Below are 26,257 nucleotides of genomic sequence, written 5' to 3' on the forward strand. Positions count from 1 at the left end.
AGTAAGAACATTGTAACATTCTAAAAGTGGCATTTTCAGACCTGTAATTTAAAAACCAACTTCACTAAATGATGTGTTTTTAAATTGTGACTTCAGAGACACCAAACTCACTCTTCCTATATTTTCCTAATTGGAAGTTACAATTGTAAAGTGTTACAAGGCAGCTCCATTACTAACGTATAGGAGAGATAGGCCTTGTTGTAATGAAAAATGAATTTAGCTGTTTTCACTACCAGGACATGTAAAGCTCCAACATACGTATCCTTCCTTTTCAATGTAATGCACCCTGCCCATGGGGCCACCTAGGGCATACCTTAAGGGTGACTTATATGTGGTAAAAGGGAAGGTTTGGGCTTGGTAAGTAGGTTAACTTGCCAGGTCGAAATGGCAGTTCAAAACTGCACATACAAGCTCTGCAGTGGCAGGCTTGAGACAGGTTTGAAGGGTTACTCATGTGGGTAGCACAATCAGTGCTGCAGGCCCACTAGTATATTTTGATTTACAGGCTATGGGCACATGTAATGCACTGTAGTAGGGACTTATGAGTAAATCAAATATGCCAATCATGGAGAGACCAAATGCCATTACATTTTATATACAAAGCACATGCATTTTAGCACTGGTCAACAGTGAAAAGGTGCACAGATTCCTACTGCCAGCAAAAATGAAGTTAAGCACACAGTCAAAAACAGGAGGTTAAAAGGCAAAAATGCTGGGGAAACCGCGCCAAAAGACCGCAGGTCTAACAGTCCATGTAAGTCATCTTTGGAATCTCAACCACTGTAGAACATCTTGTGATACAAAACATTTTCCTACCTTTTGCTGTCTTTCTACTTCAAAAGCTCTAAAATGAAAATGGAAGTCTTATTGCTTCCAGGCCTTTTTATTCTTTTTATAGAAACAATCATGGTGCACCTGTAAGGGACACTCTGCTGTAGCCATGTCAGTGGCCTATACCAAAACAGTTCCCTCATTCATCACTATTACACACAGAGCTAGAATCCCTTGCACATAATAGGTGTTTAGCTCAGGTGTGAATTCTCTGCACATCTGGGCTCCAATTAAAGCCTCTCCTGGAAACAGGAGGTAACCCCAGATGATGTACTTCTTGCTGTGGGGTAGGGTAGGTGTGACAGTTTGGGCAGTGCATGGATTTCAAAGCTCCACTGTCTGTGTGCTCTGTCGCTCTCTTCCCGTATGATAACACCATGAAAATTACTCTTAAGTTTAGCAGGTCTGGTGCATCCTGACTCTCTCAAGCATTTCAGCAGTGTTCATTATGCAGTTTGAATTGTTTTCACGTTGTACCCTTATTGCCAAAGATGGCAGTGTTGTAGGGCGGGAGTCAAAAGCAGTAGGCCTCATTCTTCAGCCTATGGCGGGTATTTACTATTGGTGATGGCTGAGGTTCTGATGGTAGAGATAATTGCTTTGCTCTCTGTGACTTAGTCAGAGTGTAGGACTCCATTAGTGAAAATGATGAACAATTTAGGTATCACTGAAAAAGATGCAAGCTCAGGGATCGTTAAAAATAGTAGCTTTTTGGATACCTTGGCCATGGAATACATGCCATATTTGATACTTCGCACATGACATCTAGGTACAGGCAGTGTTGGAAATAGAAAACATCCCTCAGGAATCCCATAAATTGGTAGTCAAAGGGTGGTGGCAGAAATGGGATGGAGTCCTGAGAAAATAGTATGCTAGACAACTTCCATATTTGTTTTTTTTTTTAAAAGAACTCTGTTTCCAAAAAATTGAAAACAAGAACAAATGTTTAAGTACATCTGTTCTGGCTTACTTAATTGGTCACAAATTGATTACATTTTACAATATTTTAATGAGTCAAGGCATCTGCTGCTAAGATCTTTGCGTACCCAGCATGTTCTAGGGTATAAAAGCAGTAAGCAAGATAACTCTATTGGTTAATGCACTTGCTGTAGTGATCTGTGTGCAAACTAGTTACATTTTTGACTCATAAAAATAGCATATGTGGATGATAGACCTCTTGCAAAGCACTGAATGTACTCTTCAGGGCACATATTTGTATTTTATGTGTATAGCACTTTGGATTTATGTTCTGTTGCCGATATCTTTTTATTAGCTGCAGGACACAAGTTACAATCGTTGTAGTAAATCTTAGTGATGTCTGAACTTGCATCAAGAAGATACAAGCAAATGTCAAGGCATAAGTTTAAAACCTTACTGTTTCTTTTGCATTTTTCATTATTCTAAGATTGCTACAATGGGTATTTTTGGTAGTAATAAACATGTTTAAATATGTAGAGTTATTAGTGCAATTCCTATATATAGACAGATACATCTGACATTCTTATAGAGCATGTATATCTTTTACATATAGGGCTTGTAAAAGTCTAAAACCTGCCTCTAAATCATAGTTTATCTCTTCAGTACCATTAAAGTGACAAGTTGAGTGCCTTTACAGCGGCGACTCCTCCATAATGGCGGAGGAGCGTCGCCCTACTGCAAGCCAGCAAAAATAAAATGATAATAAAATTATTTTATTATCATTTTATTTGAATGACTAAGCCAATGCCAAACAGGCCATGGCAGGGAGGAGGAGTGGTGGGCACTTATAAATGACCATGTCGGTTTGGCCGGCTGACTTCGGCCGGCCAAACAGACATACACACTTAGGTTTCTCCAACCCAGCTGTATTCTACAGCCAGGTGGAGAAACAGCACACACTCTCTGTGCCAGAGCAAGCATCAAACCAGCCGGCTCAGCCCAATCCCAAATTGGTATAGTATGAGAGCAGTGTCAGGATTGGGTAGGGGAGTCTGCAACCCTGTTCTGTATGTTGCGAGGCAGAGGAGCACCATGGCTGGCAGCAGAGTCAGGTAAGTCTTTTAAATTTGTATTATTCCCCCACCCCCTCTGTATATGGCAGTAGCCACCACTGTGCCTTTATTTCCAAGCATTGGATTGGCATCAAGGTGCTAGGCTCCAGCTGGCTTCCAGCCCTGGTGAGATTTGGAGAAAAGGAGTGCTAATTTCCTTTTAAGAGAGGTATGTGTATTGGGTCCAGTTGGAGGTAACAATATGGGTCTCCCTCACCCTGAGCAGATAGCAGGTCTGAAAACACAGTGCGGGTACTGTTGAATGTGCCTTGCTTTTGGCACATTCCACTAGGGCCGGTCCGGATCCTAGATCTAGCTCAGTAATAGCTGCCAGATCCAGAATGCTGCTGGACTATTTTCCAGGGCCGGACTGAGAACACAAAGCAGCCCTGGCAATTCTACCGGATCATCCACAGGCAGGGGCACGAGGGTGCTAGTGGGAAGCACTGCTGCTTTTGTTAATTGGGGCCGATATTGCAGCACTGCTGTGAAACCGGTCCTCAGTAAAAAAAAACAACCTAGAGCTCCAAGACCGGCCCCCACCCTTCCAGCACCCCCCGATGCCCGCTACGGCCGTCCAGCCCTGCTATTTTCCACCACTTAGTGCCTTACACTTCAATAAAGGAACTTCTGTAACCTGGCCAGCAAATATTGTGATATATAAGGCAGGACCTCGAAGACTCAGGACACAGCGTGGGACATGTGCGACATAGGATAGTTTCTACATGTGTTACTTACGTGCCGTCTGAGCTGTTGCTGTTGGTGCTGCTGCCGTCAGTGGATTCTCGGCTTCCTTGTCGGGTCACCCTATTCCTCATCTCCACGGCTATGCCGGTTTCAGTGCTCCTTCTGATGTTGCTACGTAGCTTTTTCGTGCCTCCATCTAGAGAGACATAGTTATACACGGTTATCATGCTGTGAACAGAGATAAAGAAACACAACTCAAAGTCCCACGTACATGAAAAAAAACATGGGTGGCTCCTCCTTCTCTGTTCAAGCAGCCAAATTATGGAACTCTTTACCCCTGAATATAAGATCCACGGATAAACACCTTATCTTCAGAAGACTAAAAAGAATTGGCTCTTCCCCACATAACCACCATACTCAAACAAAAATATACAGCATATCCCTCTGTATATAAGCATTTATTTGGACTATAGATGTGTGCCTACATATGTGTATTGCTTTATATAATCATGTATAATAATAATAAAGTTTTTAAAGATATAGGTATTCGTTAGTTCTGCTTAAAAAATGTACATATTACTTATAGTTACATTATTCTATGTTTAACATATATATAAGTGACTGCTTAAATAAGTAAATATTTTATCATAACAATTTATCTATAATTGCTTCACTATTGAATTACAAAAATAAAAACAAATACATTAATTTAAAGTACAACAACACTTGAAAGATGAGTTTATTAAATGCAACTTTAATCTACATATATTACCTTCCTTATGCATATATATATATATACCGTCCATGTACTTATGTATCTTCATATTTATTACTTATCTTCTAATTCAGCATATCCAATGCACTACCCTATTTCTCACCCTATACCGCTCTCAATATATCCTCTACCACAACTCTCTGACTCATCTCAAACCTCATTCTACTACTCTTTTCAATGTACTACCCTATTTGCACCCTATATCTCTATCAATATATCCTCTACCTCAACTCTCTCATTCTCCTCAAATCCCATATCAACACTATGATCCCAAAAAGAACTCTTTCTAGACTCAACCCTCCTCTTCCTCTCCTTGCATCATCTCATACCTCTTTTACGAGTAAGATCTCCCAAAACAAGACGTTCTAAACCCTTCCCTCTGACTCTTCCCCCTCCACCTCCCCTCTACTCATCCCAAACCAACTCCTACTGCTATAGACTCCAAAAAAAACTTTTTATCTTTCTAGACCCTTCCCTCTTCTATCCCTCCACTATTCCTTTTCAATACAAATAACAGACTAACATGTCCACTGCTCAAATTAATTTCATATTTCCCCAGACTAGTTCTCCACTAATCCTTTTTAGGTTCCGGAGTAGTGTGCTACTCGCCTAAAAGCACTTCAACACCTCTTCAGTGGTAGCAAGCGCTATATAAATCAAACCTTTTCACTCTTCTATCCCTCCACCATCCTTCTCAATATAAACAACAGACTAACATATTCACTGCTCAAATTAATTTCATATTTCACTATACTAATTTCACCACTAATCCTTTCTGGGTTACGGGGTAGTGTGCCACTTGCTGAAAAAGCACTTTGAGGCCTCGTCAGGGGTAGTAAGTGCTATATAAATGCAATTACAATGCAAGTTCTTGGATGTCAGTATTTGAGGAACTGGAATGCAATGCATGTATTTGCGTGTGCCAGGATGGGTATGTTTTAAGACACCTCTCTGTTTGCTGTTTTGATTATGTATAAGATTGCAGAGACTCGTTATGACGTTCTTTTTTATTTAGTCTCCAAGATGTCGGCGCTTCTCTCCAAGTTAGAGCGCAGGTGAATTGAGGATATACCCTGTCAGACAGGTCTTGCCAAGGAGACTGGTCATGAGTTTGAATATGGTGGGGATATTATTACAATGTATCCATTATGTCAGGGGAGGGAAGGTATCGAGACACTACAATCCAGAGCTTGTTTACTTGATTAGGATTATGTTGCATAGTTGGGGTAGTTGGAATCTTGACATGTAAGGGGTCAACCCATGTTAAAGAAACAACCACTCACCACTATCTAGGGAACCACGTTGCATATGATTACTATGTACACAAGAAGTGGAAGCGTACCACAAATATAAAAAAACAACTACCAGTGATATTGGTTTCCATAGTCCATATATTTTTACATATTTCCATTTGCATGTTTTTATATACATGATTATCAAAAGGTTGGTGAATGACAATATTGAGTTTGCTCTTTATCGTTCCTTTCATTGATTTTATTTATGTATTTTTTTGAATGAATAACCCCCTCATGATGGACCAATATAGGTCCGGAAAGCACTGGGGATTGATACAATGTTCATCATGAAAAGAATCAAAGGTCTTGGCGGTGACTTTTCCAGGCATTCACTGTCCCTTTCCTAGCCAGCTTTCTGGCCAAGGAACTGTAGGACTGTGATACCTTTAATAGCCCTACCAGTCAGGGCAGGCTTTAGCAGTGGTGGTGACTGGTGCGACAAGCCATTTTGCCCTCCCCGCTCCCTGCACACGCACAGACCTACTCCCCGAATTCCCTCACTTCGTCCCGGCAAACGTGCCCTTTCCATAGACAATCTCTCTCTCATTCATTTCCTTTGTTTTGAAGCGCTGGTAAAGGCTGTCTTTTCTAATCCACTCAGCTATCTACATAAAATAAAGATCTGTTCTTTGCAGCAGACAAATTAGCCCTCTGCACTACTTTCTGGCAAGTCAAAACTTTCACTAGGCAAAACTACGATCTCTCTCTCTAGCAGGACCATTAATCACAAGAGTTACCTGGCATTTATATTGCTGTCTGAAACTCTGCAGCAGGTGCTTTTAAATTGCAAGGTATTGCTAAACACAGCACACCCCCTGAGGTAAGTGTCCCCCCTCCAGGTCAGCACCCAGTGCGGGCGCACCGATCACACCACCCTAAGGCTGGTCCAGCTACCAATCAATCATTAAATAGTTTTATTTGATTCAGACCTCAACTGAGGTCAACAAATACATAAATAAAACAATTATTTTTATACACTTTAAAACAATTTTAAAAAACTTTTAAAAAACTTGAACAAGTTGTAGCAGACAAATTCATTTGGGGGAGACATACACAGCTTGATTAAATCTTGGATTAAAATGGTATTATATCTGAATTGAATGAGCTTTATAAACCGGCACTGGGCCTCTATCAAAGTCGGATTTCGACAAATTAGCAACACATGAGTAAGATTTTGTGCTCCTCGATTACATAAATCACATATACCATAGCAGTTTTCTATAGTATTTCATTTAGAAGTAAACGTTTTTAATGGAAGAATTCCCAGATGCAAGAGGAGAATACAGCGCCTCACTCTATGTTCTAATTGAAAGTAGTGATAATGCTCAGGGGACTTATATACTATACTTTTCACGAATAAATTGTAATGCTTTAGTTGACTACAATGTTCAATATCTAGTTCGAAACTCAGTCTTGGTGTCAAGTTTTTTAGAAAGAGTTTCAAACGCGCTGGAGTCCAGTCTCGCAAAAGTGCTACAGTGCATTGGGACGCATTAGGAGCTATATTAAAGGTTCTTAGTAAAGGTATACTATACCGATTCATTAAAAAAATTCTCCAGTGTTAATAACTATCTCAAAGTTCCAGGGAGTGCGTGTAAGAAATGGTATGCCCACCTTATTATGTTAGAGATAGCTCTAGCATATATGCTCCCCAAAGATCACTCAAGATGTAATGCTTGGACCGGAACTGATTAGGAGACATTTAGCAATTTCCGTAAGATACGCATTTCTTTCACTTTTATTGGTTGCCAGGTTTTAATCTGTGTGTATTCCAAAATAAAAGATAAAATAGGAGGAATTGTCATACGGTAAACCTCAAGCAGGGATTGGAAATGTCTATTCCCAGTAGAAAAATATAATCTCTGCAATCCCCACGTGGGCGTCAGCCTTTCTCCCTATAAGTTTGAAGTGAGAAGCATTTTGCAAATTTTGAGAGAAAATTCGACCCAGATAAGTGTATTCTCTCACCGTCTCGATCTTATTGCCACCAAGTGGAAGGGTGAAAATGCCTTTTCCTGCTAAAGGGTAGGACTTTCGTTTTTGAGATATTAGGGAACAAAAAGTTCTCTTTTGCTTATCGATTTAGAACATTTAGATTTTTTTGTAGGCCGATTGGAGTGAGATCTAGTGTAACAATATCATCAGCATACATTAAGCTATGGATATCCCTTTGCGCTAATTTTTAACAATTGTACTTTCGCGAAGAGCTCGATACTGCAAATTACATAGTCCAGAATGGAGGAGCTACGAGAACCTATTCTTGTGAATGCAGCCGGAATGTCTTCTTCTACCCTTCCGTTGAAGATGACACGTTCATTGCCGAAATGTAAGACAGAAGTGATTTCCCCCATCTGTCCGCTATTATCTTAGCTGGAAAAATGGAGAAAGGAATTGAGAAAGCTGCCTCTTGTGCTAAGTTTCTCCTGTTATCCTGAAGGGCATTTGAGATGTTGCCATTGAAGTCCCCGGCAATTATCATCGGAGGGGACCCCCTTGATTCTACAGTTGAGGTTATTTTCTCGAAAGATTTTTCCAGAAGGCGCTCTTGTGATGATCTGGGGGGAATATATACATTGAAGAGCAGCAGATCTTGAACTGGCTCTGACCTTTCTTTCCGACACTTGATTTTAACGCATTGCACATTCCGAAGGGAAAGCTGAATTTCTTCAATGTCCCAATGGATTTCTTCCTTTAGGAGAATTGCGAGGCTTCCTCTTGCATGCCCCCATCTTGTAGGCTCTGCAGCAATAACCAACGTGAAATAATCTTTTTGAGAAAAAGGGGCCAAAGACCATGTTTCTTGCAACATCAATATTGAAGGGCAATTTTCCAGTGACAGGGCTAACTTTTCTCGATTTTTCCAGCAATATTCCAAGAGACTATTTTTAGGTTACTGCTAAAAAGGGAGTTTATGAACTTTGCCCAATTTATTTCTGTTTAAAGAGCCAGAGATCCACCCCCAAGAGTTATCCTGAGATTGAAACTCCTGTTTTGAGGAAAGACTGTTCCAGATACGGCGCTCTCCGTCTTTAAGTGAGATCATTAAAGATCCTTCTAAAACGTTCCTATAGGTTTTGTTTTGAGGTCAGTTGCAGAGGCTGCCTTAATATTAAAATGCCTGTTGGTTGGCACCTGCTGGAGCTGGAAGAGAAGCTCTCTGAGACAGGGAAAGATTACACATTGGGTAGAGCTCAATTGTTACTAGCCCAGTGCTCGTGCACCCTGATTTCCCAGGTGACCAAATCTTTTTTGTTTTAAACAAATTCTATTATGTCAAATTAGCCATCACCATGCAGAGCCCTGCAATCCAGAGACGTCTGCCAAATCCTTCATACATGTACATACAGGCAATAGACAATTGTATAACCAAAAACCCTCAACTTCCCTTTCCGAATCCCCCCTCCTCCCAACCCCCTGTGATCGCACTTCCTCCACCTAGTCCTACTCTCCCACTTCCATCCATCACGCTCTCCCCTTGCATCGTTTGTGCCCCCGCGTGCCCCCCCCCCCAGGGCCACTGACTCCCATGTACAGCCACTCCTATGAATTGATCTCCCACTCTATGGGGGGCTCCAGCCAAAGTCCACGATAGTCTGCCCACTGTTTCCAGATCTTATAGTGCTTGCGTGGGCACCCCCGGGCCACAAATACGGGCTGCTCTAGCCACATACAAAAATCCAAGCCATTCTTCCATCTCGTCATGGAAGGGGCTCGTGCCGCCTTCCACTCCCTTGCAATATCCCGCTTGGCCAGGGTAAGTCCCAGCAACATAAGATGACGTTTGTATATGTTACCCCCTATATCCTCCATGACGTGGAGTAGAGCCAGCCGCGGCGATCGGGGGAGCTCCTACCCCAGCACCTCCGAGAGGCACGCCAACACTCCCCTCCAAAACTTATCTAGAGATACGCACTGCCATATCGTGTGGAAGAATGTGCCCTCCTCCCTGCCACACCTCAAAGACTCCGGGGATGCAATCAGTCCCGCCCGCCACAACCGCGTTCTCGTAAAATACACCCTGTGTAGATATTTAAATTGAACCAACCGGAGCCTCATGGCTATTGCTGCACCTCGCGGGGCGGCCAGCGCCTCCCTCCAGTCCTCCTCCTTCTCTAGGGCGCCCACGTCTGCTTCCCAATCCCCCCGGAGTTTGCTCAGCGTGGGGGAGCTGTGTATAACCAGGGATTGATAGATCCTAGAGATCTTTTTATCCGGTAGATCCCCCATGAAGACTTTCGCCTCCAATGGGCTGAAGTCCGGAATCGACTCCAGTCCCACCAAGTCGGGCGATAGGGCGTGCCGAAGCTGGAGATATCTAAAAAATTGCTCTCGCGGCATATGGAACTCCCTCTGTAACTCATGAAAAGATTTTAGCGTCGTGCCTCTCATTACATCACCCAGTGTTGAGATACCAATATCATCCCATCCCTTGAAGCCCTGTAATGCCGCCAACTGGGGTAGGCGCCCATTATGCCACAGGGGAGTCTCCCGAGTCAGGGTTTGCCACCATCCCATACGGCGCAGAGCCTGCCTCCAGATTTGAAACACTACCTGTGTGACCGATGGCAGCGCACCCCACAACGACGCCGAGTAGAGGAGCGTATGCAGCGTGTGGCGCCCCATAAGTTGCCATTCCAAAGCATACGCCAGATCTCCCCTGTCCCCATACCACCATTCGTTAAGGACTAGAAGATGCGAAGCTTGGTAATATGATAGAATGTCCGAAGTCGCCAGCCCTTCACAGTATGTGGACAGGAAGCACGTTCGTATAGCCACGCGCACTCTACCTCTGTCCCACAAGAATTGCCCCAGCACCGAGTTCACCTGACGAAACCAACCGGGCTGGATCTTGTATGGGTGGTTCTGTAGCTGATATAGGAGCCGAGGGAGCGCCACCATCTTAAAGATCTCCGATCTCCCATACAGAGTCTAAGGCATACGAGACCAAATTTTAATGTCGGAGCGGATGCGCTCCCACACTGGAGCCACATTCCGCTCCCAAGAGACCGCCGGCACATCCGTCAAGAACACCCCCAAGTACTTCAGCCCCACCACCGCCGACTGAACCAGGTGACCAAATTTTGAAAACCAAAATCCGAGACAGTCTACAAACGTAAAAGTAAGAATACGAATTTGCAGCGACCGCAAGGCACGGAATGACTTTAGTGACAGTATTCATAAACAATGTAAAAATCTTGAAACATTTTCCCTTTTGTGCTCACACTTTTAAAACCACCAGTCAGCAAATCATTCAGAATGCATTGAGCCAGTCTACTTTTTTTTAAATATATATATAAAGCGATGATTGGCAATAAAACCACTAATTTTAGCTGTCTCCTGTTATAAAAATATATACTTTTTTATTATAATAATTGGAATACAAATCATTCGATCCACAATTTATACATTGGCAGATGTAAAATATAAAACATAGAATGTAAAACATAAAATACGGGGTTTTAAAAGTGTGAGCACAAAAGGGAAACTTTGTTAAGGTTTTTGGAGTTGATCTCTCTACCCGGTCCCTTTCGGCTTTAATAGGGCGACTCTGTTTCTTTTCATACTCATAAACAATGTAAACACCCCCGACAACAATGTACGCACCAGGAATTGACTGCAACTTCGACAGTCAGCTTCATCTGTGTTTATTAAATTGCTTTCTGCTAATGGCTGATAAATAAGCCTGCACTATAACGCCTAAAAACTTGACCCCCTCTGTCTTTAAATGTCCCTCTTTGAAAATCAGGACGTATGTTGCATGAAATTTGGGGGTGGCAGAGATGGTGAACAACGGGGAACTTTCTGGCATTTTCGGGTCGGGTGTGGGACACTGGACCAAATTTTTCTGAATGGAAAATTCATTAGATGCAATCGCCGAAGGCTTGGGGTGCAAATATCGCCTGGCCCCGGCGCAACCGCTCCCACAACAAGGGAAGGCTATACTGCGATGCCACATTCTCTCCATCCTTCTGGTCACCCTCCCCACACCCTGCTCTGGCCAGAGGTATAACGCAAAATGAAGTGACCCCGTAACCAATTTTGGTATGCCCCCTCACCCCCCTGTATACCATTTCTCACATATTGACCTGGGTGTTGAGTGGGGGCCCTTGAAGGGTTGGGGAGGGCCCTCAAGGGTTGGTGGCTGAAGGGCCTGTGTTACGCCCCTGGCACTGGCCCCTTACGCCCATTTACGAACTGCTGCGAGAAGGCAGTAAAAGGGAATATTAATCCCAATGTGGAACAGGGAATTTTCTGCTGAATATTGTCTAAAAAAAACATGTCCACAGAGTTACCCCCACTCTGTGCGGATTAACGTGTAATAGCTGGATTTAGGTGCGGGATGCTTTTTAGGAATGTTCTCCCCACAAACAAATGGGCATTCCTTGTAATGGGGGCCATCGTGTTTTAATGTCTTGGCATGTAGTGCCACATTAGCACCACTAGGTCCGAGTGATTGCAGGGGTGTTTGACTGAGTGAGCAAAGGCACAAAAAAGCAGACTGGACCAGCATCTCTCCCCATCATCATGTATGCTGGAAGGCCTATACGTTTAAGAATGGCTAGCAATGCTTCGGTGCTGTACTTACAAGGTACAAGAGTGCCGCCTGCCCATTAGTGTGTGCATCTATGGAAAAAGCATGCTTCTTTACCTTCCCACTGCTCCAAGTCATGTTTTCATGCTGTTTCGTGACATGCTATGACGTCTTTCTCCAGAAGTATAATTCATGCAGAAACAGGGATTCTTAAATTTTTTACTTCTGTGGACTCCCACTGAATCACTAGCAGAAGCCAGGGATCCCTACCTAAGCAATCTGTATGGGTTGACCTTCCAAAAATAAACAAAGAAGTGTACAACAAATAAATACATAAACTATTAACCCCTTCCCTGCTCATGACGGAACCGTTCCGTCATGAGCCACGGTTGGCGTGTGCTCATGACGGAACGGTTCCGTCATGACAATCCTGTCGGCGGCCGCTCCGCCTGCGCGGCGCTGTTTCCCCGCCTGTGCGGGGCGACAACGCAAATGGGCGGAGTCATGACGGAACCGTTCCGTCATGAGCACAGCTCAACTGTGGCTCATGACGGAGCGGCTCCGTCATGAGCACAGGCCCACCGCGCTGCCCCCCTGCCCCCCCCAGCGCTGCAGCGGAATGTCCGCAGCAGCGAAGGGGTTAAATCTTTTATTTAATTCACAAACAAAACATGTGAAAACATAGAAATTTTAATGGGAACATTGTAACTTTTCAAAATGTTGTTTTACTTCTAAAAGATGACATGATATGCTAGACTCCAGCATTTCACCTAGTCTTTTTAGGTCGAGCATTCGAGACCTCTTGTATATACTTTAGTATATATTTATATGTATATGTACTTTGTGGGCTCTGGAGATCAGCCCTAGGACTTGTCTGTTTCCACTTAGGGAATTTCTTTTTTTGTTCAACTGCCTCTATTTAACTGTCCTGATAGAAAACGACCAGTAGAGGTCAGTAAAATACCAGAATTGCTTTCTGCTTTTTCAACTTGTTCTATTTAACTGTCTTGATAGAAAACAACCAGTAGAGGTCAGTAAAATACCAGAATTGCTTTCTGCTGAGGGACTTTCTTTTTTTAATTTTTCTGGCAACTGCCTCTATTTTACTTTCTTGATAGAAAACGACCAGCAGAGGTCAGTAAAATACCAGAATCACTTTAGCATTCTCTAGATTCCAGTCCATTGAAATTGTCTTCCACGAGCACCCGTAGACAATAATATTTTTTTCAAATCTTGTATTTTAGGTGATATGACCACTGAAGGCCCTGATTTTATATTAAAAACAGAGCTTTGGACTATACCATTTCCCGCTGAAAGGCAATATTTCTCTCCATGTGTTTCCATACCTGGCGTGTCACGCAGTTTGGTGCTCACTTTCCCTCCATGTTAATGAACAGTAGATGTTTCAGCACCCAGGCTAATGTGCTGCATAGCTAAATACATATAAGGTCCCAAAGGAGAGACCGATTGCATTGCAAATGCTTGTTACTCTTAATGCACGCTCTCTGTTTGTCGATGATACCAGTGCTTCAATGGAGGCTACCAATTATTCATACTTGATTCTTCTAGCTGTGCTTTGTTGCTGCCATGAATCAAGATGAGGATACCAACAACATTTTTAACCCTCAGTTTCAAATTGGGTTACAATTACAGAGCGTGTTTTAAAACAAATTTTCAATGTTGCTTTTTTATGTATATATACTTGCTTAATCTGCTAATATTACTTTTTTCAAACAGTCGTGGACCCCCTAAGTAGGTGTTGAGGACCCCCTAGGATACATGGACCCCAGGTTAAGAGTTGCTGATTAGAATAATCACCATACAATAAATTACATGATTTAAATGACGGAAACATTTTTCCGGTCTGGGTATCTTTTAGGTGAAGCAATATTCTCAAACATTGTAAGGAACTTGGGCAAAATATTCCAGTCCCTGTCCACTTTACTTTGTCAGTATTTGCATAGCATGCGTCTGCTGTTAGTACAGCACTGCAGCGCTGTGGGTTGTTTGGAATGAACAGTAAATAATCTTCAGAAGTAGTTCAGGGTTTCCTTTCTCACTGATCTTTCTATGAAAGGAAATCCACCCTAACCCACCCATTTTTTAGGTCGAGCCTGGGCAGTGCATGTGCTGCTCTGCCAGGCATGCTGTATTGGAGTATGGACTTGAAGCCACACCCACTCTCCGCCCATATTTGTCATTGGCTTGTGTCATTGTCCTTCCTAAATGCTGGATTCTGATTCGTTAATAGGCTTGTTAGTCCCTCAGTACCGCCTGGTCTTCATTTGTAACCTCCCATGAGGACTGGCCCTTTTACTTTGGTCGTTACACAGTACGTCTTATTTAGTCTGTAAGCATTATTTCCTTTAATGAGTTTCTCCTACTGCAGGCACTACATGCTTTCATGCAACATTCAGCGCATTCAGCACGCCATGGGTGCTTTCATAGGGCAATTTTACAAAACAAAACAAGCATTTGCAATGCAATAGGTCTCGCATTTATGCAGTTTGAGCTATTGGCATTGTAAATGAGAATGCCCTTTATTTATGTTTTGGTTTTCAAAACATAAATAAAAGGCATTGTCATTTACAATGCCAATAGCTTAAACCTGCGTAAATGTGAGACCTATTGCATTGCAAATGCTTGTTTTGACAGTGCCCGGGCCAAATTGTGATCCCAATCTGACCCTGCCTGGCTCCTGAGAGGCAAGGAAAGGATCGGTAGCCCGGGTCCAGGGCAGGGGAGGGAAGCCACTCCTCTGATCAGACCATTCACTGATCTGCCAGCTGCTCCAACACCTTCCGGCTGCCGCTTCTCGTGCCCTCCCATCCAAGGTGCTGGGTTCTTAATGCCAGGGGAATAGAATGTTAGAACGTTTTTGAATTAGAAAAGTGGTATTCGAATGTTTCCTTTGGAACGGTGGCAGTTGCTGATCCCTGCCAGGGCTACTGGCCGCTCTTTGATGCTCATTAAAGACTTCCACAGATTACCTTTGGAGCTGCCTCTTTTTACAAGCACACAGACAGTGCATAAATGCCTTATTTGCATGACCATAGTTGTTTGAATCGCGTAGCTCATCATTGTGCTGCAGCACCCGATGTGTTGTTTCTCTTGACACTTCTATACTATTCACTTTGACAATATCATGTTTAGTGCAGTTCTGCGCGTGCCTGATACAGCCACTCTAGAGTCTAGACGTTGAGCTGGCAGAGGGAAAGGTGGCAGTGCATGGTGAGGGGAAACACAGGGCTGGCAGTGCACATCGGAAGCAGGCACTGGGCTGAATTCTGGTCTGACACTGTGGGACTGGTACCATATATAGATAACATGCAGAGCACAGGGCTGGTCGCCTCTGGTGCAGGAAACCAGGGTTCGAGCCTCGAGGTCGCGTCCATATCCTGTGATTCTGGGCAAATCACTTAATCTCCCCGTGCCTGAATGTGTAATGTAAATACGGTGCTATGTAAAGCGCTCCAATACCTTCGGGTCAAGTTCGCGCTAAATAAATATGCAAAAAAAAAAAAAGCCTGGTAGTATGCAAAAGTGAGGAGTGTCAGGTAGGCGGCAGAGCACTGCATACCGGGCTGAGAAATGGGCTACTTTGTGGTTGCCAGTGTTCAGGGTTGGCAGTAGACCGAACTGGCAGTGTTCACACCTACAGAACAGAGCGGATTCAGGCCTTGGTGGACAGCATGGGGCTTCTCTGCTGCATAATGAAGTTCTCCATGGCTACAGAAGAGGGTGTGGTCCATCGGCTAGATTGCTGACTTTGACGCTGGAAACCAGGGTTCGAGCCTCGGGGTCGCGTCCACATCCTATGATTCTGGGCAAATCACTTAATCTCCCCGTGCCTGAATGTGTAACGCAACCGGTGCTCATGTAAAGTGCTCCAATACCTTTGGGTCGAGTTAGCGCTATATAAATCTGCCTTAAAAAAAAAAAAGGCACGGCTGCTCACTAGGACTGTATGCGCAGCGAATCAGCTTGGCGGTTGGTGCCCAGTTTACCTGTGCACGTGCCAGTCAGAGCGCACGTGTACTAGGAGGGCTGACTGCGCAAGATCTGCCCCCCCTAGGGCTGCCGACGCACAGGGTTCTTTCTCTGTGTGTAGGACTGCCAACAGAGCATTCTCAGAGGACATCTTTATTTGTAAGGCTGCCATTGCACAGGGCTTGAAGTGCACACGGCACCCACTCACAGGGCATCCTGTGCAGGGATGGACGTAAGCTCTTTATGCAGGGCATACATCTGTTAATGTGACAACCTTTCCTTAGTGCGTGTGTAAAACGGCGCGCACACACACTGCTGTTAACGTGCAGTCCTGTCAGTGCACGGGGCTATGTGCAGGCCCGGCCACTGCAGAGAGCTCTCTTGTACAAACATTGGGAAAAGAGGGCGTCACTGCTGGATGAGGAGGATGGCGCTTGGGTGGAATGCAGAGAGTGAAAAATAACAGCAGCCGACTAGGAATGAGGAGTTTTTGAACTGAATGCGATGGTGAACAAAATTATGTTTTTTAGTTCAATTGTTACCCAACATGGTTGTACTGCCCTCTGAAGCCTAAAGAGGAAATCAACATAGAGCCTCGTTAAACCGGCAGCGAGAAGAGCCAAGTTCTGGGCTGTTTACGGAAAGTCAGAGACAGGGTTGAAAGCAGAGGGCATGGAATTCCAGTCGTGTGCAGACAAGTAGGACAAGCCCGGCGGAGCGTGGCGCGCACGCTTGGCGGGGGAGCGCATTCCAGGCGGGGAAGCGGACCCTTTGAAGTGCGATGCCAAACGGATTGCATGGCAGCACGATGCGCGTGATTGTGCGCGTGCTCGCCATTCAATCCGCTTTTCGGAGCACTTTTAAATGCCCCTTACTATAGTCTCGCCTTGCGATCGCTTACGCGATAGCAAGGCGAGACCTAAAAAAGCATTTGTTTGTCAACTTAACAAACAAAGGCTTTTTTGGGAAAAGCGCCCCATACCTCCCTTTCACTTTAATAGAAGCAGCAGATCTTTCTTTAGACACGGCTGGTCTAAAGAAAGGGGCGAGGCCTCTATTAACATGAAAGCGCAGCATGGGGCCCTTGTAAACAACAAGCATTTGCAATGCTATAGGTATCGCTTTTTAGAAACTTTGACCTATTGGTATTGTAAATCACAATGCCTTTTATTATTGCAGGTTTTTCAAACACATAAATAAAATGCATTGTCATTTACAATGCCAATAGCTCAAAATCTCGCAATTGCAAGACCAATTGCATTGCAAATGCTTGTCTAGTAATTGCTGTTAGTGGCTCATGGAATTCTTCAATGGTTGACAGCAGACCCATCCAGCTTGTATTTTATGTACTTGCTTCAGAGTGTGTATATTAGTTGCAGTGTAGCATATAGGCCTACTGCCATTGATTCCCTAAGGTTTTTTTCTTTACATTCTAAGCCAAGCATCTCCTTCCATGCAATACAGTCAGCAATCCCCCAGTCTAACAATAGGGACAAGCCTCCGGTGGCAGCTGGTGAACTTTAAAAGGTGTATGTGGGGGAGTGGTTGTAACTCCTGCCCAAATTTCATAGAGCCAGCCAGACTGACTGTCTCCAGAGGTCCCGCTTAATTCTTTTCTGAAGCCACCCTCTGCCATTAAATTGGTGTCTATCTCTGTGGAGGGACTTTCAATCCATTTTATGAGTTCCTAGAACTTGCTGCTGCACTCAAACATGGCGAATATTGGAGACTCGGTGAGCCCACCAGGTGGTTCAACATGGCGGCCCCTTAGATGTCTGCAACTGTGGCTGACCAGACCAGGCAAGCCTCCCTCTGTCCAGGGCTCAAAGTGGCAGGGACTGACACTGTGGATTGTCGGCTTGCCCTAGTTGGTGTCTGAGAGTCTGACACACTGTGTTTGCCCAGAGAAAGGGGTGCGGCTACTACACTGTGAGGGCCCTCAGAAAGGGGTGCAGCGTTGCATGACTTGATCTAGCAGTGCTGATAGTCAGTACCACGGTATTGGAGAAACAGTTCCTACTCTCGCCTAGATCTTTGCCTGTGGCCTGCTGTGAGTAATTCCTGCTGTGCCGCACCTTGTGCCTGAGAAGTTGTTGCATTGCATGGGCACAGAAGAGGGGATGTGTGTGGTGTGACTGTCTCCAACGGCTCTGGGAGGGACTGCTGTGAGGTTGAAGAGTGCATCCTGCCCACCACGGGATACTTGAAAGAGGCCTCCTATGGGGCAGAGAGTTGTGCTACATGAGCAGCATGTAGGTGGCCCAGGATTGGAGCCTTGTGGGTAATAAGGCATGCCTGCCCGCCAGGGCCCTTGACTGCTGCTGTGCAGAGGACTGCACTGGAGGAGTGCCCTGGATGAGCACCAGTTCAAACTTTGGTGGTGTAGAAGTACCAGTATCCCATCAAAAGTGGTAATGCAAAGCTGCTGATTGGGGTATTTGTTCCCTGTGCAACCACTGTGTGGGCGATGGTCTTTGGGGCCATTGAACTAACAAGGCGGGAAGGAAAGCACTGGCGACCACTGATATGATTGGAAGCTGAGGTGTGATGACTCCCAGGAAAAGCTGACAGGGAGAATGAATTGGTGTGTGGACCTGTCAAAGGGCATGTGTGCCCTTGTTACATGTGATCTGCCTTCCATTGTGGAGTCCCACAGACATATAGCTGTAAGTGACTGTAACTACCCAGGGGTCTACTTGACTGCGATTGTGGCAGTGGAAACATTAAAGTCCTGCACTGGGGGTGATGATTCACCACCCCGACTCCACTATGGTGAAAGAGAAACCCAGTAAAACCGCACAAAGTAACAAGATAGTGCTATACATTTTGACGGCATCTGGAGCTGCCCCGCCCTTGATGGAGGACTGTGATGGGACTCTGGAGCCGTCATCATCAGCCCTGCTGCAAGCAGAAATCAATAATTTGGGTCAGGTCCTGGAAAATAAAATAGACACTATAGCAATTGAAATGGCTTTACTGCGAACAGACCTCCAGAAGCTCTCGGACAGGACTAAGGTCATGGAGGACACGGTGTTTAAGAGCCAAATGAACTTGCAGGAGAGGTTTGCAACAATTCTCAAATTTGCAACATTGGCTAGAGTCAACATTAATACTGCAGGAGAGGGCAAAGGGAGCAGAAGGAAGATCTAGGCAGAACAATTTGAACATTTTGGGCTTTCCAGAGATCTCAGAGGGCTCATCAGTGGAACATCAGTGAAGCTTTTCCCGGAAGACTGGGTACTAAATGTGCTAAAACGTTTTGGGAGAAAGTGCATATAGAGTGTTGCACTGCCACCGAAGCCTGAAGCTCCCAGTAGACAGTCATGGTGTTCTTCATTAATTTCTGTGATCGGGACGCTTTTTTGCCATCAGCCCAGCCAGATTGAAAGGTGTTAAAAATATACCTGTTCTCCTCTCCTGAACTGGCTTGGTACTGGCTGGACAGCTGGTGCTTCCTCAGAGCAATAAGACATACTGGCTCACATCTCTCGAATGACACCAGAACACAGTCATCGGACAGGCAAGCAACCACAACACTGGAATGTTCCAAGCGGCCCATCGAGGTCAATCCCTGAAGGTACATTGACTTCTAAGTGAAAGAAAAAGGTAACCTGAACTGAATTAGTCTATGGCTTGGAATAAACAATGAATGGTGACGATTGTGGTACTCAGTATCCTTTTTATATTGCATTTTTGGTAAGATTATTGCAGTACATTGGGCAAGAAGGAGCAGTGCCTACCCCCTTGGCTTGCAATTGCACCCCTGCTGGATGCCCCAGTGACCGTTCAGATGCAGGACCACTGAGACTGGTGAAGTAGGTGTTCTGCAGTAGTTTTGTACAGCTAGGTCTAGATGAAGTTATGCCATTTGTTTTTGCTATTGTTATTGTTGGTTATTTTTTTTGTGGGGGTATGTTTGGGTAAGAGAAGGGTTTCTGGGCCAGGACCTAAAAAATGTATATGGACTTCTTATTATTGCCTGGTTTCACACTACAAGTGACTAATCGACTGTCAACCATATCTAGTCGAACTCATACAAGATGAGGTCTGGGTCGAAGAGCCTCTTGACAAAATCTCACTGTTAAGACAATATGAAAATGCTTACCAAGAAGGGTTTGGTTTAAAAAAACTACTCATAGAGACCCAGAATCTTCTCCTACATAAAGTACCACCACACTGGTATAGTCTGTCTTCAAGAAACACCATTTTCCCTGCAGGAGTACGCTAAATCATCCACAAAAGGGAGGGACAGCTGTATTCGGCAGTCCACTCATCTTTCGCATAGGTGGTCACTGGATAAATGATGGGGTGCCCTTTACATCTACTGTTGTGTTTTGGGGCCCAGGGGGTCGCTGGCTCATGAATACGTGTACCTTAGATGGTGCACCACACTGTTTGCTCAGTGTCTATGGCCCCAGCACTGATGATGACTCTTTCTTTCCCACGTTCCAAGCATTATTGCTACCACATCTGGGTGTCCCAATGATTTGGATGGGAGACTTTCTCATAAAGCACTGAAGACATAATTTATATAATAGCGGGTGTTCCATTGCTCTGTCAGAAAGATGGAGTAAATTACCCCATCATCCTGATAGAGGTTCACTCACCAAATTTAGAAATGACCACCAAGCTGGAGGTCATTTCTAAAGCATTGGCTAAAACCGCTGTCACTGTGGTTCCTCTCAATGTTGTTTACAGTTTGGTGCAGGGATTAGTAACCTGCACCAAACCGGTTTCTGTTTTTTATTTTCAAAAAGAAAATGCTCCCCCTTTCATGGGATTTGCCTTCCATGGTGAGGGGAGCATTTACCAGTTTTCACTGCCCCTTACTGCCAGGGTAATTCCACTCATCAAAATTAGGTGGGTGAAATTAGAGGCCCTTACTCCACAGGGCTGTTGGAGGGGTTTGACCACAGCTGAGATGGAGTAGTGTCCACTGTGATTAAACTTAAGATCCACCAGCTTTTAAATTTGACAGACTGACCATCGTCCTGGCAGTATGTATGAACTGTTGCCGTTGCGACGGAGTATACATACCTCCAAGATATAAATTAGGCCCCAAGTGCTAGTATTCTCCGGACAAGAATTGGAAATGCAACTTGCATGGCTTCCTTCTAATAGATAGTTTGGACACATGATGGCGCCATGGGTCAATGCTTACAAAATAATGAAGCAGAAGATGTGGCAGCTTTATCTACTAGATAATGATGTCCGTTACATAATGAAGTATACAAAAAAGTGATGATTGAAATGCTTGAATTAATCTCAGCCACTGGTAATTTCTCGGGCTGCATCCCAGTCCATTGTTATTTTGCACACCATGTCAGTTCAGGTTTGACCCAGCCATATGCAAATCGTTCTTGACCCTGTCCCAATAGAAAAAAAGTCTGAACAGCTAGGGTAGGTCCGCCCTGAATGGGAACACAAACACCCGAGGACCGGTTTCGCCCTACTTTGGTCGCATCAGCCAGGTATAGTATGGTTCCAGTGACACGGTGTGCATGGGACCAGCGTGTGGGCATACCTATCCCTCTAAAGGGGCGACACACTAAAGTATACAAAAAAGTGACGGATAAAATGCTTGAATTAATCTTAGCCACTGGTAACTACTTGGGGCCCACATGCCAGTCCATCGTTATTTTGCACACCATACCACTTCAGTTTGGACCCAGCCATATGCAAATCAGTCTTGACCCTGCTTCAATAGGGACAGACCAGCCTGAACTGCCAGGCCTGGTCTTCCCTGAAGCAGAACACAAGCAACCTAGGACTAATTTCACCCTAGTTAGGGCTCATCAGTCAGTTGTAGATCGTTTCCAGTGACACAGTGGGCACAGGACCCACATCTGGGCATACCTGTCCCTCCTAGGGCGCACTAAAGTATACAAAAACAAGGGATAAAATGTGTGAATTAATCTTAGCCACTGGTAACTATTGTGGGCTTCATCCCAGTCCATTGTTATTTTACACACCATGCCACTTCAGTTTGGACACAGCCACATGCAAATCAGTCTTGACACTGCGCCCAATGGGAACAGTCCAGCCCGAACTGCCAGGCCTGGTCCTCCCAGGACTGGAAACAAGCATCCTATGACCAGTATTGGGGTTACACCTCTCATCAGCCAGGATAGCTTGACTCCAGTGGCATGGAGAGCACGGGACCCATGTGTGGGCATACCCGTCCAACTTGGGGTGACAAATGCAAAAAGAACAATTGATGGACAGAATGTAGAACAATGTCATACGATCATCCCAGTACAGAGTTCTGGGCCTAAATCCATCGTTTTTTTGCTCACCATGCCATTCTAGTTTGAACCCAGCAATTTGCAAATCAGTCTTGACCCTGTGCCCAATGGGAAAAGTCCAGCCCGAACTGCCAGTCCAGGTCCTCCCTGGACTGGAAACAAGCATCCCATGACCAGTATTGGGGTTTCGCCCCTCATCAGCCAGGATAGCTTGACTCCAGTGTCATGGAGAGCACGGGACCCATGTCTGGCCATACCCATCCCACTTGGGGTGACAAATGCAAAAAGAACAATTGATGGACAGAATGTAGAACAATGTCATACGACCATCCCAGTACAGCGATCTGGGCCTAAATCCATCGTGTTTTTTGCAAACCATGCCATTCCAGTTTGGACCCAGCCATATGCAAATCATTGTTGACCCTGTTCCAATGGAAAAAGTCCAGTCCGAACTGCCAGGTCAGGTTCTCCTTGAAAGGGAACACAAGCAACTTACAACTGGTTTCGCCAGTGGCATAGCTAGCCCTGTGGGCGCCCGTGGCGGTCTCTGCATTTGCCGTGGACACAGTGAAGAGTGGGGGGGGAAGGTGCTGGCGAGTATGTTCTCTGTTTGCTGCCCCCTCGCGGCAAACGAATTTAGGAGCGGGGGGGCTGTTGCCGCTCAGAGACAACCGCTGCCCCAAAACTTGTGCCGTCTGAGGCAGACCGGCCCCCCTAGCTACGCCACTGGGTTTCGCCCTAGTTTGGTCTCATCAGCCAGCTATAGTATGGTTCCAGAGACATAGTGTGCACATGACTCATGACTGACCATACCTGTCCCATTTAGGGTGGCACACTAAACTATACAAAATACACGCCACTGGTAATTGTACTGGTATACAAAATAATCTCAGCCACTGGTAATTACTCAGGCTCCTTCCCAGTCCATTATTTTGCAAACCATACCACCTCAGTTTGGACCCAGCCATATGCAAATAAGTCTTGACCCAGCTCCAATGGAAACTCTCCAGCCTGAATTTTCAGACCTGGTCCTCCGTGAAGTGGAACACATGCAACCTAGGATCGGTTTTGCCCTCGTCAGGGCTCACCAGCCAGGAATAGCTTGGTCCCAGTGACTTTGGGTCCAAGTGTGAAATGGAATTATATAAAAAAAGAACCTTTTAAAACTATTTTTTTTCTAAAGAAGGTGGGTACATGAGAACATTGATAGGGCCCACTCCAGACAGACAGACAGTTTTGCCCTGCCTTTACACAATGCCACAAAAATGACACATTTTTTAAGGAGACTCCGACCTATGAACATTGGCTACAAATGGACCAGCCTGGTCTTGTTCTGGGTAATAGCTTATGGCATCATGATATCGAGGGGCAAAAATACTTAAATTACATTCTGTTCGAGAATCCAGTTGGGGGTTCTTGCTGCTAGACAGACACGCCCCCAAACTGTGACTCCTTTGGTTAAATGCATTGCGTCCTTTTCTGATTTCTGGAGCTGTGAGGTTTAGACATCTACATGCTTTCGGAATAGGCAGAAGAGCAAAGATGGCTAGGAGTCATTGTGCCCTCAAGAACGTGGCACCAACAAGTAGGCAAAATACTCCTTAGCACAGGAAGTTCTCTTCACTGCAGTCTTTTATAGCTACATTGTTGCAACTACAGAATCTCTTCATGTTTTTCTATTTGACCATTGCTTTCTCAGGGGTCTTGCTTGTGAAACAATTGTCATGAAAAGACTTAGCCATGGGAAGCATGCAAAAGCAAATTTATAGTGCAACAATGTTTCTGATATGAGATGTTTTATTGGTCAAGGTAGTTGGAGTTGTTGGTTATGGGGGATATCTAATTGGTCGAGATAGGTTGGGTTGGTGGATAAGGCTTAGATTTCTGATCTCATTAAATGGTCACATTCCCACCCTAATTGTTAGAACATGGCTCCAAAGTTCATTTCTAATTGACAGATGTCAGTGTCACAAAATTCACACAATTTAGGCCCCTAAGAAACACGCAAATATGTGAATGCCTCTTACCACCTTTGTGGGATATTGTCTACAATACCAATGCTCATTGTCAAGTTGTGCTGCGCATTCCGGATGGATACACACAAGACATTACAGCAGCCCAGTGGGCATCTATGTCAACTTATAGGCGCCACTAAAATCTTCATGGTACAAACACTAATGACGGGCGACTGCTCCAGTAATATTCTCTTGATGTATCTTGTAAAGAAGGCATTATATCGTCTCTATATGTGTCCTTTACTAGTGACCTTTCACTTCTTAGCTATAATCGCGACCTCCCTAGCGAGCAGAGCTCACTGGTCCCTTGGCCTTCTCATCCCTGCTGAACACAAGCCTCTCGCCTTGAATCCCTGCCGAGAGGGCATCCTGGGAGCCTCTCATCCTTGCACTCTCAAGATGTTCTGTATGTCTCTGATCCGCAGGCTGCTTTCCCACTGTTTCTGCTCAGCCTTTGATAAATTATTCAGGCAGATGCCCAGCAAGCTGCTTTCAAAATCCATCCTAGCATCCTTTTCACAGGTCTGGCTGCCTAGGTTGCCATGGTTTTGGGAGCGGCCGAGAAGTACCGCAGCGCTGACTGGCACTTTACCCTTTCACTCACATCCGAGGAGTTTAATCCTTTGTGAGCGCCATTTTACTTCTCCTTCTTTGTGGTTAACTCACTCTACTTTCTGCTGCGACCTATTGCAAAAAGCACCCCAAACACATCATTACTCATATACATTGGGTTCTAGTTTGAAGCAGCTGAGGGCTGCAGTGTGTCTGTACTCCCGGCAATAGGTTACACTCAGGACCAAGGGGAAAAACAAGATTGTGCATAAATATGAATTTGCTGCACTCGCCGTATAATTCACCATCTGCTGCATTATTTGCAGATTGTTACAATCAAATTATTTCTAGGTCAAACAGATCTATCTTCATTATTACTTTACTACACATGGAGTGCAACAATGCAGGGCGGCTCCCTCGCTAAGGCGGAGGAGCATCGCCCCACTGTTATTTGAGAAGTGCAAAAAAGAAAAAGAAAATGATAACAAGCTGTTATCATTTCATTTTTTCTGTGAGGGACTGGAGCCAGGTTGGAGCGGGGCTGAACACAGTGAGGAGTGTTTTTTGCTCTCCCACTAGTGCGCATGATTGTTTGGCCGGCTCGGGCTGGCCAAATAATCATGCGCACTTAACATGTTCTCCACCTGGCTGTGTTGCATAGCCTGGAGGAGAACATGCCCAGGCTCCCAAGTAATGCCTAAGCGACCACGCTCATGCGGCGTTATGATTGGTTGGAAGAGGCTGGAAGCCTGGGTGCTTCTGGTGCTGCAGAGTGAGCACGGAGGAGAGGCGTGCGGCAGCGGCGGTGAAAAAGGTATGTTTTATATAAAGAAATGTTTAACCATTTACAACCCCCGCCTCACCACCCCGTTCAGAAGTAGCCACCACTGATACAATGCTACACACTTTACATGAATGAACTTGCCAGGCAGGGCTCTGATATTTACTGTACAAGTCCATTTGAAGAGGTGATAATGTTACCCAGATGGTATCAATATCCCTATTTGTTGAACTAGGGAAGGGACTTTCGTCTGCAGAAAGAAATAAAAACAGATGTATTTAGCTATACCTCAGACATGGTGGTGATTTCTTATTTCACTATTAGCATAAATTCATGTTCACGTCATAGACACCATTATCAAAGCCGCGGTTATTTCAAAAAGGTATTCAAACTTTAGAAGAATCGCAAATAGGTTTAAAGTCATGTTTTGATTTCTAAGGTACCCTGCTGTATGAAACTTCTATAATAAACATGAAATGTACTGTACTATTCTGAAAAGCTGTTTTTAATGGATACTTTTGCCA

General features: G+C 44.7%; 1 protein-coding gene across 1 annotated transcript in view; it reads right to left on the bottom strand.

Annotated features, from left to right (window-relative positions):
• Positions 1–26,257, bottom strand: part of RIMS3 (regulating synaptic membrane exocytosis 3) — a 531,625-nt gene that overhangs the window by 106,489 nt on the left and 398,879 nt on the right. Inside the window, exon 3 of the mRNA XM_085648027.1 lies at positions 3,600–3,744. Within this exon, the coding sequence (XP_085504153.1) occupies positions 3,600–3,744 (145 nt within the window). The remainder of the gene's footprint in view (positions 1–3,599; positions 3,745–26,257) is intronic.

Source organism: Triturus cristatus, chromosome 3_2 (assembly GCF_964204655.1).
Source record: "Triturus cristatus chromosome 3_2, aTriCri1.1, whole genome shotgun sequence".
Taxonomy (NCBI): domain Eukaryota; kingdom Metazoa; phylum Chordata; class Amphibia; order Caudata; family Salamandridae; genus Triturus; species Triturus cristatus.